The sequence below is a fragment of the Lygodium microphyllum genome, chromosome 9, assembly GCF_053477565.2.
Source record: "Lygodium microphyllum isolate KBCC chromosome 9, Lygodium_microphyllum_v1.1.10, whole genome shotgun sequence".
Classification (NCBI taxonomy): domain Eukaryota; kingdom Viridiplantae; phylum Streptophyta; class Polypodiopsida; order Schizaeales; family Lygodiaceae; genus Lygodium; species Lygodium microphyllum.
In genome coordinates, this window is record NC_141143.1 from 91,721,077 (window position 1) to 91,736,715 (window position 15,639).

At 44.7% G+C, this 15,639-nt stretch overlaps 1 protein-coding gene across 3 annotated transcripts in view; it reads left to right on the forward strand.

Annotated features, from left to right (window-relative positions):
* The first annotated feature begins 597 nt into the window (after positions 1 to 597).
* Positions 598 to 15,639, forward strand: part of LOC148031292 (uncharacterized) — a 76,139-nt gene continuing 61,097 nt past the window's right edge. The window contains exons 1-2 of one of the 3 annotated variants that reach the window (XM_087684813.1): positions 1,022 to 1,160; positions 1,310 to 2,735. In XM_087684813.1, the coding sequence (XP_087540939.1) occupies positions 1,346 to 2,735 (1,390 nt within the window). In that variant the 5' untranslated portion in view covers positions 1,022 to 1,160; positions 1,310 to 1,345. Of the gene's footprint in view, positions 2,736 to 15,639 lie in introns of all 3 variants that reach the window. The other 2 variants (XM_087684812.1, XM_087684811.1) reach the window with 2 other exon arrangements.

Here is a 15,639-nt window from a genome sequence, read left to right on the forward strand (position 1 = left end):
CCTGATTCCTGAAGTCAATCTGTGAATAGGGGGGTATTGTTGTTTTCACGCTTTAGGTCAGATGGACTCGCGACCGCCATTCAAGAAGGAAAATAATGCAAAATAATGAAATGATTTTAACCCTTTTCCTAGACCTGAAGGGCGAAGGGCCAAGGTCCAAGTTGTCTCGAGTCTCAACCTACCCCATATGAGTAGACTTCATTTGAAACCTTTACTCAAATTTTTGGGTTTCACTTTGATCCCTTGTCCTCAAATTTCAAGACGTCCAAGGTGGTGGTTTGATTTTGGGCTAAATTCATTGATAAATTTCAAGCTTGCTTGCGTTGCGGGTAAAGTTAGATTGGTTGAGGAATCTTCGAGAAGTTGAGACATTGTTAAAGTAGTCGCCTCGAAGCAAATATACACTCTGACCAGTTTTGTCTGAATTTCGAAATTCTTCGTCCAGGCCCCACGACTACTCCATTTGTTCCCGTTTCCTGTATCAGGTCACACTACGTCTTGCCACGTGTCTCCGGGCCCCACACGGCACTCAGGCGTATTACACCACTCTCCCTTTGGGCCTCACGGGGCGCTCAAGCGTATGCTCTACTCCCCATTTGCGCTCACACTCAAGAAGCTCTACTCATCAACAGCAGTGCTCTCTCTCTCTCTCTCTCAGCACTCGCGTGCATGCTTATATATATCTGTATCTCGCGCACTCGCATGCATACTTATTACACAGTCTGCAACGATGGCATCGCCAAGATGGAAAAACAATACTAGCCATGCCCCCCCTCAGCGACGCTCTGCTCCCCCTCGCGCCCCGGCAGCTACCCGCTCCATGAGACAAGGCAAGGTGTCCTACGTCAACCTTGAAGGAGGCTATGGCTGGTTAACTCCCCTGGAGGAGCAGCAACAGCTCCAAGCTGCAGATCATGGCCCTCACCCGATCAATCCTAGTCCGTCAACACTGAAACTGCAAGAGCTGGATCGCCCTGATCAAGCATGCCATGATGTGCCGCTGCCCCTGCCTCCTGATCGTCGCAGCCCCTCTTATAATCATAACGTCTACTTCAGGTTGCCTCCAGCAGCCACAGCTGCAGATGACGTTGTTGCCAATGCTCATCAGACGGGCGCCCCACCTTCTACCACGCACACGGGCCTGCTGATGCTCAAACCAGGTGATGTCCTTGAATTCATATACAGATCTGGCTGTCATGCGGGGGCTGACAAGCCTCGTGCTGCATTTGCCCGCCTCGTCTCGGCCTCCCATCGGAGCTCCACCGAAATGGCTTCTTACCTCACATTGCTGCTCTGTGTCTGTTTACAGCATTCCCGGCATGATATTGTGCTCCGTGCCCTCACCATGGCTCCTCATCCGCTTCTTCTTGTGCTCAACTACCCCAGTCCCGAGATGAAGATGACCCTTCTCATCCTCAAGCTTGCCACGGCAGTCGTGCAATGGGAGAAGGCCAGCTCCCTCTATTCATCCAAAATAAAAGAGTTCTTTCGGTTCTTTAGTCGAACCCAATTTCCCAGAACGCTCTGTGAAATTGTGGAGAAAGCTAAAGAAGAGATGCATTGCCAACAAGCACCTAATGTTCCTTCTTGGTGGTTCAGAGGGGAGAAAGCTACAAAGAAGCTTGAGCAAGAGTGGGAGAAACCCTTACAAACGCTCTTGGAATCAGCTGAACTAGTTCTCTTGAGACTTCTAAGAGAGCTTCCTGATAATTTATGTTCTTATCTTTCCCTCATTGGAAGTCTTGATATGAAAGAACCAATACGAACAGAACAATCTGGCAGCAAGAAGCTGCCATCATTTGCAATGCAAGTGATCAACACCATAGCACGGAGCTCGGCTGCCAAGCAGGATGATCCAAATGAGAGCTGGGATAAGCTGTCCTTACTGCCTTTGAATTGTGAGATCAAAACTGCATTAGATGGACTTGCTCGTCCCATTACCCTGCCCGTGGCCAAGCTCCAAGAGAGCTATGAATCTGCAGAACAGTACATAGACACCTACTTCCGCCTCTTGCGAGAGGATTCATTTGCTGGCTTAAAGAAAGGCCTCTCCGACTTCAGAAACGGGAGGTTGGATGCACGTGACATGACTGTATGGACTCAAGTGACAATAGTAGGAGTACATTTCAGCAGCTCATCCCCTGGAATGGTGCTAGGCCTTGCTCTGAAGCAGGGCAAAGTTAACAACCAACGTGCAAAGCCACCCCTTGATGGAAGCCTCCTCTGCATATGTGACAGTGGCGGCACTTTTGAAAATCCTATATGGGCTATTTCTAGTAGAAGTGAAAAAACAAAGAAGAGGGGATCAACTGCTCTGTTTGTTGAGATTCTGGAACAGGGAACTACTGACAGTGCCTCTATCTCATGCTGGGCTCGTGTGCTGCAAGCTCCTACAATGGTTGTTGCTGTGTCGCCGGCATATTACAGGGCATATGAGCCAGTTCTAAGGGGCTTGCAACAACTGGACCCTAAAACTTTACCATTCCGAGAAGAGCTAGTGCATGGCAAATCACCAGGAATGGCTCCAAGCTACCTCAATGACAACACATGCTTAGATTGGAGCTGTTTCCCGCATGACACGACTAAGGTGTTTGGAAAGCTGATAGGAGGGGTCACAGAACTCATTTTACCAACCCTTGAAGGATTCCAAACTACTCTGGATGCATCCCAAGTGAAGGCAGTAAACCACATTCTAAGTAATCGCCTGGCAATCATGCAAGGTCCTCCGGGAACAGGTAAGTTGGAGTTTTCTCCTTCATGTTAATGCACACAACATACAGCCTGTTTCTGCCTGGTGATAGCAGGGGTAGCATGAAAATAGGGTTTAAGTTCCGTAGGAATAGGTCAGCTCACTCGGTTTTGCAAAATACTTGAGGTGTGTGAGCTGCCAATAACACAGAGAGAGCAGTCCAAATGCTGACGCTTGGATGAGGATGATGATGCCAGATATGAAGAGCGTTCCCAGGCTGCAAACACAAATACCTGGGATAGAACTGGATGATGCCAGATATGTAGGGGGGGCTAATGCCTAGATGAAGAATGCTGACTCCAAGCAGGAGATGATGACGCCAAGCTGGGAGAAGCTCTCCAAACTGCCAAATGCAGATGCCAAAGTGACTCTAGATGGGGAAGAGGTGATACCTGCTGGTGGAGATGCTCCTGGAGTGCAAAACGTAAGCCTAGAGATCTTGTCACAAGATGTGGGGGAGATGATGCCAGGCTGGGAGATGAAGGAAGGTGGCCACAGACTGCAATGTCCCCTGGTAGGGGTACGAGCAGCAGTGGTGAGGAGAGAGAAGGGCGTTGGAGTGATGAAGAGTGTGTGGAATGAATGAAAGAGATGGATGATAAATGAGGGAAGAGGTAGCCTATATATAGGCCTCAGGTGTTTAGGGTGGTGCCCCACTGTGTGGGCGCCTGATAAAGTGCCTAGAATGAGGGTGCCAGTCCTTTTTGGGGCTGTTAGTGTGAAACCCTATCTGAAGCGAATAAACTGAAGAAGTGGTTTCTCAACATGTAGGAGGGATGATTTTCATGCAACAGAAGAGGGGCGATTCGGGGCTTGATGCTGCTGGTCATTCAGGACATATATGCAAGTGATCAAGACTCAATTTGCGTCCGCATGTGCAAATGAAAGGTCAAAAGTGCTGAAGTTGGAATGGAATTTCGGTAGTAGACCCTAAGTAAGCTCAACTATGGCTACGGCATTTTTGCTTTTCTAATAGTGGACATAGCAAGCAGAAGAATGAAAAGGGGAATGAGGTGTTGAATTAGTGGGTGGCATTGGGTAGGTAGGTGGCTGGCTAGGTACTACATGCAGCATCAAAGTGTTAAGCATCGTGACTCTAGGTGGTTGACCCTTAAACAGTGTTTTGCTAGTGTTTGGTGCATTTTCTGAAATGATGCAGGATGGACCACTAGGCATTCATATATTAGCAAGCTGTATGGCCACTGGAGTGATGTGAGGGGCTTGATATGTGCAGCTTGGATGGGATACATGTCTCATGGATAAGTACCCTTGTGTATGGAGGAGTGGGAAAGTAGAAAATATTTGTGTTAAGGATGGGATTAGTGGGTTTTGTGAATGATTAGGTGATGCACCAAAAGCAAAGATAATCAAAATAAGCATGTGAAAAAGAGGTATTACTTGACCTTCTAACTCTAGATCCACCCCTTCTTACTTTCACATATTGGTATGGGTTTGGGTCTCCTGGTTACTTACACCCATAGCCTGCACAGGAAGGATTAGCAAAATGAAAAACATATGTACCTACCAATTTTGATATGAGTGGATTCATTGGAGATGCCATGTTACCCATGTTGATGTGTCTTGTTTGTGCTAGGAGTTTTGGATTCTTGTCAACTTCAAACTCCAATTGTTGTGTAACTCCCTTCAGATTGTAATCAGTCATAGGGATGGTATTTGGAAGGAATCCAAGGGGTATTAACAAGAAGGGTTCCAAAGCAAAAGATTACTTGGACCTGCTTCTTTTGACAATTTTTGTTGCTGTTGTGACGAGACTAGCCTTGTTCGAATTCGAAGATTTACGATACCACTTCCTTAGAGCCGTTAGTGAGTGGAATGTGAGCATTGATGAGATAAACACTGAGAGGGAATGCTTCCCTAAAGATAGCTGAGAAATCTTGGAAAGTGTTTTCGCATGCTCTTGAATGCCAAGTTTTCTTGATCAAGGCTGAGGTGTTAGTCAAGTGCACCTAGCTTTGATACCATATAAATAAATGCTAGGGCAAACACAAAGAAATGCAGAAAGTACGACAACACAATGAGCATAGTTTGATGAATTCTCAATGAAGATGAATGAGTATATGAGTGTAAATGATACAATGGGTCTCAAAATTTCGTGTCTGAAGGACTAGGGCAGAGGTAAGCTGAGAGTGGTGTTGGAGATGTTGTGAACAGCTCCAAGAGTGTGTGCTTGTGACTGATCTTAAAACGTAGCAATGACGCTCCACTGGGCTGATGATGATGTGGGCAGCAAAGTAGGCAGTGAAATGCAGTTCTTCAGGCAGCAGGGTGTCGTGGATGACTTAGGCAGCAAATGCGAGGCTGGCTGTCTGAAAGCGCAGCCCCACAGGTAGCAAAAGGTGACAATGATGATGATGTCAGCTGGTTGACCTCTTCAGGCAGAAAATGCACACTGCTGGTGTAAAATACAGGTGCAAATTCATTTGGGACAGGCTGGGGTGGTAGCAAAATAGATTGGTGATGATATTCTTGGGCTCACGATGATGGCAGCAGCTGGGCAGAAGCTACACCAGCAGGGCAGACCTCCACCAGGGCTGGCAACCTCCAGAGGGTGGCAATGCAGCAGAATGGCTGGACAGCAGGGCGATGACCTCGAGATGAGTAGGGAGCCACATGGTGGCACAGGGCTGGGGACTTTTAGGCATTTTGGCTGCTGGTAGAAGTAATTGCCTTTTTTGTAAGTAATACATTTTGGGGTTGTTTTCAAGGAGTAAAACTAGGTGTTAATGCACGATAATTTTGTGTCAATGCATGCCTTAATTTTGGTGGCTTAATGCTACCAAGCACATTTCTTTCTAGGTGTTTCTTGACCTCTCCCATTTTCCTTCAAGGAGGAGGATTACCAACACAACAATACCAAGAGTCAAAGTGTGACACTTGTGGGGAATGGAGGGGTGCATAGTGCATGGGTGGCATTCTTGGTAATGAACCACGAGAGTGATATACATCTGGGAATAGCAAAAGTGAGCTAAAGAGGGCCTAAAGATGATTGAAAACTTGAAATAGAATCAGATATCCTATGGTGGCATGGAGGAAAGGTTTGAACACTTTAAAGTGCTATGACCTAGATGAGTGAAAGAATTGGAGAGTTATGGGAGAGAATTGACAATGGAGGGTACCAAACTCATGCTCTGAAAGAAAAGGTATAAATGTATTGGGTTGAGTGCTTTTCCTTATAGAGCTTCCTCTTGTCAAAATGAACTAAGTGACCAGAGAGACGGTAGGGTTTGTGAGGGAAAACACAGTGTGTACGGCAAACACTGAGAGAGAAAAAAAACACAGAAGATGATGAAAGACGAATCATGCTGATGAAGTGAATCTGATACAAGGGTGCCGTAGCACAAAGGAAGCCTTGGAGTGTAGGAAGATCGCTGAAGAAGCCTCCGAGTCTGCAAACGCAAGATGAGGAGGTGTCGCTTGGAGTTGGGAGATTGCTGTCAAAGGGTGAGGAGCCTCTGAATCTGCAAACGCAGGGATGAAGAGTGGTATCTATGAGCAAGGAGATAGTTGATGAAGCCTCCATCTGCAAACGCAAGCCTGATGAGATGACGCCAGGTGGTGAGGATGAGCCAGATGCTGAAAACGCAGATGAAGACAACCTCTAGGAGTGAAACGCCAGCTGTGGAGCGACATCAGAAGGGTGGGAAGCAACCAAGAACCAAACACAAGGTGCAATTGCCTCTAATGAAGGTGACAGCTATTGGAGAGAGACGCTAGATGGTAAGGAACCTCCCTAGTAGCCAAACGCAAGAAGGTGGAGCCTCCAGAAGGGTGGAGGATGATGCTAGATAGGGTGGAGGCTGGCGCCGAGAGAGTGTGGACTCCAAACGCAAAATGTAGGAGCATAGAAGATGCTGTTGCCAACAATGGAGGATGGACACCAGTTGAAGAGGAGCACACTGGCACCATAAATGCAGCCAATTGGAAATGAAGGCTGGCGCTAGGAGAGTGTGGAGATGGTGGTAGGAGAGGAGAGAGGAGATGGAAGAGAGTATCAGAAGACTGACGAAGAGAGAGTGGGAGTGACGGATTGAAGGATTAGCTGTAAGGAATGAATGAGAGAGTGGTCTATAAATAGGCACATTCGGTCTAGGGTGGCGCCCCTTTTTGGGGCTGCAAATCCTAAACGCAAAACACAGAAATGCAAAAATGCAAACTATAGGTGAAGGGTTTCTCAACACCTCTATGCGCATATTGTTATTGACTTGTATCTCCATGATGACTTACAACTAGTTCCTGCATAATAAAAGGACCAACAGTTAGAGAATTGGGCTCATACAATTCAAAAGGACTATACAAATTTGCCTCCTGGCCTGGTTGAGATGAATACTTTGAATTGCAAAGATCGTTGTTCTCCCCCAATTGAGAGATGGCCATCCTTTGCAGTTGGTTGCCACAATTGAGATGCACCTTGTGAAGAAGGAATATGACAATGATGAAGGATGGGCCTTAGGGAATTGTGTCTAGATGATGGAGTGTTGTTCTCCACATCAAAGAGAATAATGTTGCCTCATCACCTTCAATGAAGGAGAGACCTGATTTGACCCTACCGGATCCCAAAATGGAGGTGTTTGAGGAATCATTAGTTAGACAGACTTTGCTTGTGCAAACCTAGCTTCTCATGATAGTCATGCAAGGCACTCTTTAGAAGAGCACTGGTGACATGACTAGGGTTTAGCAAGAGAACATAGAGAGAGTATTAACACAACCAATGCAAAATGATCTCAGACAAGAACACAAATAGAGAAGAATATGGATGCTGAAATGAACGAATGATGCATGAGGGAGAGAGACAATTGTGTGCTCAAGGAGGGGAGGATGCGAAACAGCCACTCTCTCTTGTTAGGGCAGGCTGAGGGGGAGTGTTGAAGAGTGTAGCTCTCTGAGAAACCATCCTGACTTCAGCAAATCACCAGCCTCCATGTAGAGTGATGTCCTGGGGTTGCGAGAGAGCTGTAAACAGCAGCATGCAGCAGTCCATAGATGATGGAGCCTCCAAGAGTGAGCCAGCAGCAGGGCGGCATCTGGATGCAGAAAATACTGCCTTCAAGAGAGTGCAGATTGCAGAGCGGCAGCTGGATGATGGAAATGCAGCCACTAGTGAGCACCAGCTCCAGAGGCTAGGTGGCAGCAGGCAGCATAAAACACAACCGCTGGATGCTTGGAATGTAGGGCAGCACCACAAGGATGAGGGTGCAAGCAGGTGGTCCAAACATTGGTCGCGGAGAAGAAGAGAGATAATGATGATGATGGGAAAAGAGAGCTGGCACTAATGTGGAATCAAGGGATGAAAATGGCGTGCAATGAAGTCCCTTTTTTGTAGAACATTTTGAGTTTTTAGTCTTTTCTAAATTGAATAAATGCTTTTTGGGACTTTTTTAAGTGCTAGAAAAATACCAAAAATAAGAATAGGCTTCTCCAAAAGATTATAGTAGGACCTAGGGGACTGGGTTTGGATCCCTTTGGAGAGAGATCCAAGGATGTTCCCTTTTTCAGATACACCACCAAATTGGATAGGAGGATCTAGATGAGTAGGATTAGAGTGGTGCTAGTTATTGCTTAGCAATAGATTCGATAGGGAATTTGTTAGCATTCATGTTTTTCATGCCTTGTTATCTTTTGCCTATGAGCCTTAGTTTGAGTCAGATGAGGACTTTAGAAGCTTTGATCTGTCTGTTACTTCTTTTGACAGAGGAGGTAGCTCATTCTAGAGCGCTCAATTTATTGCCTTTCAGTGCTTTTTCTCCAGTCAGGATTTTGTGTGCATTTTCCGTGCAGTTACTGCTTTCCACAATTTGTCTATACTTGTCGGACGTTGTCCACCCTTTTTCCGGGTTTCTTTTTTAGCATATCTGGCATTATTACCAAATGTTGGTCAGCCATATTTTTGGCCCTAGATTTTAGGTCAGCCAAAATTTGGGGATATTTGGCTATTTATAGCCTCCCCCACTTAGTTGGCGGATCATTCATCACATCTTCCTCCTTCCCTGGCAGGTGCATACTTTGACTCCGTCATCTTCCTCCGTCCCCAATGCCATCGTTGTCATCGGTTTGATCTGGTGCCCTCATTGACGCTGTGGGTTGCGTGCAAGGACTAATCAGTCTTCTTTTACTTTTCTGTTTGTATTAGCACTCTTTCTTGCTCAACGTAGATTTTATTTTTCTTTTCTTGTAGTCTCTCTCTGTTTCCTTGTCTCTGTGTTTCCGTTCCTTTCCATTGCGTGCTCTCATATGGTATCAAAGCATGGAAATGGATTGATTGATTTTGGATGTGTTGGAAGCATTTCAAAGAGTGTTGGGATGGGTTGAGTATGTTTGAAAAGCTCATTATGGTCATTGTTTGAGAGAGACACAAAGTCCTTGATTCTTACAGAGAAGGCCATCCACATTTACGTTTTGTTGAAAACACAGCTTTCTTCTTGAAGATTACAACTTCTTTGTGCAGGTGACAATAGTTCTCCCCCAAGCGGATTCTCTACATAGACTTCCATGTGATCCTGTAGCCGTTTCCTTCTTTCTCGGGGCTGTCTACCGCCAAAATGCAAATTTTTTGTGGGTGTCTTGCAGGATTTTGAAGATATCTTAGCACCAGTTTCACGGCTTTGATGATACAGATGAGAAGCTTTCTTAGCACTCATCTGAATGGCGGCAAGATTATTGTGTAGATCGTGAAGAACGGAGCCATCGAGCTCGTTTGTTTGGGAACATCTCCTTCCAGTTCTCTCCATCTCTCACAGAAGGCCCGTTCTAATTGCCTTTATATGCCATTCATGGCACCCTCTATATAGCTGTCCGTACTCCCTTCTTTACCCAAAGAGGACTGGCTTGAAGGTTCAAACTACTTGCTTTGGTCGTGCAAGATGGAGTGTATCCTTGATACCTTCGATCTTTAGGAGTTTGTTACCTGCCCTATGCCCCGTCTAGTAGAGGATCCCACCATTGGATCATCGATGGATCGTGCAACCTTATGGAATCAACTCAACTTTGGAGCTTGATCTTTCCTCCTTATGAGCTTATAGGATTCTGTCCTAGTGCATGTGCGCAGGTTGCGAAAAGCAGCAGAAGTATGGACAAAGCTTACTTCTTTGTATTATTAGAAGACATTTGCCCACTAGATTACTCTCGAGTAGAAATTACGGATGCTCACTATTGATGATTCTTTTTCCATGAATGATCATATTAATAGGTTGGAGGATATGATGGATGAGCTTGCATCCCTTGGTAGGATGATCTCTTCGGAGGATATGGCTATGATTCTTTTGACTCCATTGCCATCTTCCCCGTTTGATGTTTTCTACAATAGCCTTCTTACGTTGAGAACCCGTGAAAAGCTTCTATGGGAGGAGCTTGCCCCGCTTGTTTTGGAGCATGACAAGCGTGCTAAAGAGATTGCCAGTGGATCCAACTCCACTAAAGCTTTTGTTACAGGTTCGGAGTGGGGAAGAAGAAGAAAGGAAAGGCGAAGGCTAAATGACAGGAGAGTTTTTCAGGCTCTGACTCCAACTCGGAGAAGCCTAAATGCCCATATTGTGGTAAGGGTGTTGAGCTAAAAATGCATTAGCATGACTTAAATAGCCCCAAAACATACTTAATTAATGAAAAAAATCTATTATTTTAAGAAGAAATGTAATCCTAGAGAGTTATTGTGTCCCACATGCAAAACCTTGATTTGGATGCCCCAAACTTTCTATAAATAAGCATGTAGTCCACAACTCTTCCTCAATCTCGTTTTGTTGCCCACACCCCGTTTGTGGAGGATATCATGCTCAGAGTTTCCACCAGTCACTTACTACCATCTAGTGCTTGATTCTAGCCTTCCTCTTGTCTTTGCAGTTGTCGCCAAGTCCAAGGAGGTGTTGTCTACAGTTACCTGCTATTGTTGCCTATAGTTGGTGGCTATCGCCATTGGCTGTCACCATCTTTTCTGTTCTCTGAATGTTGCATTTTGGTTTTTTGGTTATAGCCTTGACATTCTCTCACCTCTGTTCTTGTGTTTTCATCTCACAGCTGTTGTGTAGGTTCTCTCTTTCCTTAAGTATTTGCGTTTTTAGTCTTTCTCTCTTTTGCATTGCCGTTGGCATTAGATCCAATCTTCCTTGGCTGCTTTTATTGGTGTCCGACACTTAGAGGCTATTCTTTGCTACAATTCTAGATCTGTTTGGGGTACGACACACTCTACAGCTCGTAACCTGTGCCTTGATAGTGTGTTTGTTGCATGAGCACTGTATATTCATTATTCATTCACTTTATTATTCATAGTGTTCACTATCTTTGAGCTATCCTAATCCTAACCCTAACTGTGTTTTGAGTTTATTAGTCTATGCTTTGTTGTACAATTGGTTTCATACTTTTTGCATTTGGGGCATTTTTTCACATGGTATCAAGGCAAGGTACTTTGAGAAACCCTGGTCTTTGATTGGAAAGCCCATTCGCGAAAGTAATAACAACAAAAGGGTTAGATGACTTCAAACACATTTATAACACCGCTCCAATCTTCACAACAAAAATGGACAGAAACAATTAGGAGTGGGCCTCTCAGCTTGCTACTACCTGATTTGATATGGGCGAAGAACCATCGGACTACCATGGAGCCCACAGACCTTCGGGCTATCTCTTTGGGAGTGCATCCCAAACATGCTCGAGTGTGGATTGTTTGGTATCGTAGTTTGTCTCTATGGCATTATCTAGTGCCATCCGATCATTCTGTAGTGTCCTAGCCGACATTTGGACAAGGCTATTGTGTCCCAGTGTCTCCACCTACACCTATGGTATTGTATGGATCTATGTCCATTTCGGTATCTCCGCAGCAATCAGCACTCATTGGACATCAACTTCTTATTTTTGCCTATCTACCTTTACCCCCTCCTGCTTCTTATCCACCACCACCACCATCTTATCTTCCATCTTCATGGACACCTCATGGTTCTAGTTTCTCATCGCCAAGCATGCATTTAATGACAAGGCTCGTTTTAACGGGTCAAACTACACCACTTGGTCAAATTTGATTAGGCATGTCTAGACTCTTAGAACCTATGGGATTTAGTGCAAGGGTTGGAACCCCAACTTGATTCCGCCCTTGTTCCATATGCGGTTGTCCGCTCATGAAAGGCTTGTAATGCCTGTGCTATTGTCGAGCTTATGCAGGGCTTGTTGCTTGAGTTTCACTCTCAGCTTCAGCATTTTGACTTAGCATCCAAGTGTCGGGCACATTTGATTCATCACTATGTGGCTCAGGATAGGACCCGTCGCATCAATTTGGATCATGAGCTTCAAAACTTCAAAATCACAGATAAGGATGACTTGAAAGTCAAGTTGACCGAGTATCAATCTCCTCACTGAGTTCTTAACCACTGGGGCTCCTAAGTCCTTGGATGATCAGGTTACCTTGTTCCTTAACAAGTTGCCAAGAAAATATTTTCATTTTATGTAGCAGGTGAATATCCACTTTTTATGAGTTTGAGTGTCAACTGTTGCCTTATGCACGGTTGTTCGATAAATTTCATAACATGTCCTTGATAGACGAGGTCTTGTTAAATCTTCTCAGAGGGGGCAACATGGCAAGGGCATACAAAACTCAAATCAAAATCAAAATCACAACATGGCTAGTGAATCCCAAGAAACCAATCAACCTACATTTAACTTGGATAGTAGAATATACCTAAAAAGAATAAGTATTGTTAACATTGTCAATAGGCTGGCCATTATGATGACGAGTATTGATCTAAGGCAAGAGACACACAGACAAAATCCAAGAATCAGACATCCGCACCCCAATCGGGTAACCCCCAATAAAGAAAGCAGGGTGGTGGCAACCCTTAGCAGTAGGGGCAGTGGAAAGGCCAGATCCACGTTGCCATTGGTATGTCATCACACTCGGTGAACTACTCAACTCCAAAGGGTTTGTCTGATTGGTCTGCAGAGGCCCATATCGTCTCCTTAGAGACATCAGATGCAAGTCTCGTTCACATCTATGAGTTACCTCCTGATGAGGTGCCTACAGAGGTCCACTTTTATCCCTTTTCGGTCACCCTAGGAGTAGTCAACTCTAGATCCGCCATAATCGTAGCATTGTACATGGTAGTCTCCAAAGGTACTTTTTTCCTATGCTTGCATGTTGGCTTTGCTTGTCTTGCTTGCTTATCCGTCTTGCCTCTCTCCACATACTCTCCATATGATTAGCACCCCTCTCCCCCTTGGGAATCCCTAGGCACTTATCCTAGTAGTGTGTGGGGTTTATTTGCTTGTTGTAAAACTTGTATTTATATTGGTGCTACAGGTCATGGCAATCGAGTAGTAGGTCATTTAATTGAGGGTGGAGTATGTATGTGCAATTATAGGTACAACTCTTAATGAGTTGTATGCACAAGCACAACATGGCAATTTGGTGGATTCATGCAAAGGGAATTCAAGGAACATAATTCATCCATGTGAAATGCAATGATTGGAGCTTGTGCTAGGCATAGTAGTAGCAATTTGGATAGAAATATCTCCATGAAGGTCATGGGTAATCCATCCTTGTTTTCTTATACTTTGGGGCATAGTGACTCAATGGGACGAACATTGATTTAAAACCTTCACTTAATCCTAAATCTTTTGAACAAATTGCACCAAAAGTCCTATTTAAAAAAAAACTAACAAAAAATCACAAAGTCCATTCCTGATTCCATCCGCCCTTGCACGACTTAGTAGGCTCGTGGGTAGCTAACACACACCCTTGGTCCGATGCCTTGGTCTCTTTGGGGTGATTACTTGGGCTCCCTTGGTAAGATAACCATCGCCTCCATAGTCTTGGTAGGTCACTGGAAAGCCGACGTGCACCCTTTGTTTGATGCCTTGGTTGCTTGGGGTGAGACGCCTTGGGGTAAATGAAAATATTCATTAAGGACTTATTTCTCATGGCTCAATTTTGAGCGCGAGAGGGGGTGTTGAGCTAGAAATGCATTAGCCTCACTTAAATAACCCGGAAACATGCTTAATTAATGGAAAAAACCTCTTATTTTAAAAAGAAACGTAATCCTAGAGAGTTATTGTGTCACACATGCTAAACCCTAATTTGGGTGCCCTAAACTTTCTATAAATAGGCATGCAATCCACCACTCTCCCTCAATCTCGTTTTTGCAGGTTTCAGGAGCCGTTCTTTGCTACCCACGCTCCATTTGTGAAGGACATTGCGGTCAAAGCTTCCACTAGCCACCCACTACCATCTAGCACTTGATTCGAGCCTTCCTTGCATGTTTGCAGCTGTTGCTAGGTCCTAGGAGTTGTTGCCTAGAGTTGGTTGTTGTCGCTATCAACTGTCAGTTGTTGCCATCTTCTCTCTTCTTTGAATCCTGCGTTTTGGTTTTTTAGTTTTGTTGCCCTGACATTCTCTCACCTCTGTCTACTCTATTTGCATCTAATAGTTGTGCAAATTTTCTCTCTCCTTAGGTACCTGTGTTTTTAGACTTTTTCTCTCTTGCACCGTGGTTTGCATCAGATCTAGCCTTCCTTGGCTGCATTTGCTAGTATTCGAGACTTGGAGGTTGTTCTTTGCTACAATTCAGGATCTGTTCAGAATATGACACACTCTACAATTCATAACCTTTGCCTTGATCCCACAGATACAAGAGTTCGAGGTTCAGTATTCACTGCATGAGTGGTGTATATTCATTATTCATTCACTTTATTATTTATAGTGTTCACTGTCTCTGAGTTACCCTAACCCTAACCCTAACTGTGTTCTGAGTTTATTAGTTTGTGCTTTGTCGTATGATTGATATTATGTTTTTTGCGTTTAGAGCATTTCTTCGCAAAGGAGGCACATCCAGAGGAGAAATGTTGGAAGAAGTACCCTCACCTTTGTTTGGGAGCAAAGGATGGAGCTAAAACATCCGAGCCTTCTACCTCTACTCTAGCGGTTACCCATGAGTCAATGTTCCTCCATATTGTTGAGTTGGAAGAGCTTTCTTTAGTGGTGGTTGCCTCATCTTTTGAGAGGCAAGATCTATGCCCTTCTGAGGGTTCGGTCATTGTTTGTGACATTTATTGATGCCTAATTGTGGTGTTGGCACTTTGCCTTTGTTTTTTGATCACGCTTTGAGCTCCCTTTCATAGGCCCTTTATGTTCCACACTTGGGCTTTTCACTCCTCTCAGTTTATGGCGTTACTAGGCTTGGTACCTAGGTTATCTTCACCAAGCAAGCCGTTTGTATTGAGGATTCTTCTATAGGGACTGTTATCGCGACAGGTTGGCAAGAGAGTGGGCTTTATAGGCTCTAGTGCTCTTCTCTTATGCAAGGTAATCTGAGGCAATTGTCTATTGCTACACCCATTCCCATTTATGTGCCATCTATTCGACAGGTTTCTTTTCATCCCTCACCATCTCCTCCGATGGTTCTCTTGTACCCCCTATCCCTTTAAGAGGGGGATGCTCTTGGTGATGCGGCCGTGGATTTCCTAGCCCCTAGTGTTTTAGAGGGGGTTTCCCAGGATCGTGAGGAGTTTCTTCATTGGTAATCTACATCGACAGACTTCGTCGACATTGGTATTCCTCTTGCCACCCTAGGATCCGTTTCTTGCTTGGCCTTTTGCCACATCTAGGATTTGAGAGGGGGTGTTTGTCATGTCTTTTCATCTCTTGGAGCCTAAATCTGAGCTAGATGAGGACTTTAGGAGCTTTGATCTGTCTGTCACTTGTTTTGACGGAGAAGGTAGCTCATTCTAAAGCATTCCCTTTATTGCCTTTTAGTGCATTTTCTCTAGTTGGGATTTTGTGTACATTTCTTTGATAGTTATTGTTTTCCATAGTCTACCTACAATTCTCGGACATTGTCCACCCTTTTCAGGAAAATTTCTAAGCATTTTCGACGTTAGTATTAAATGTTGATTGGCCA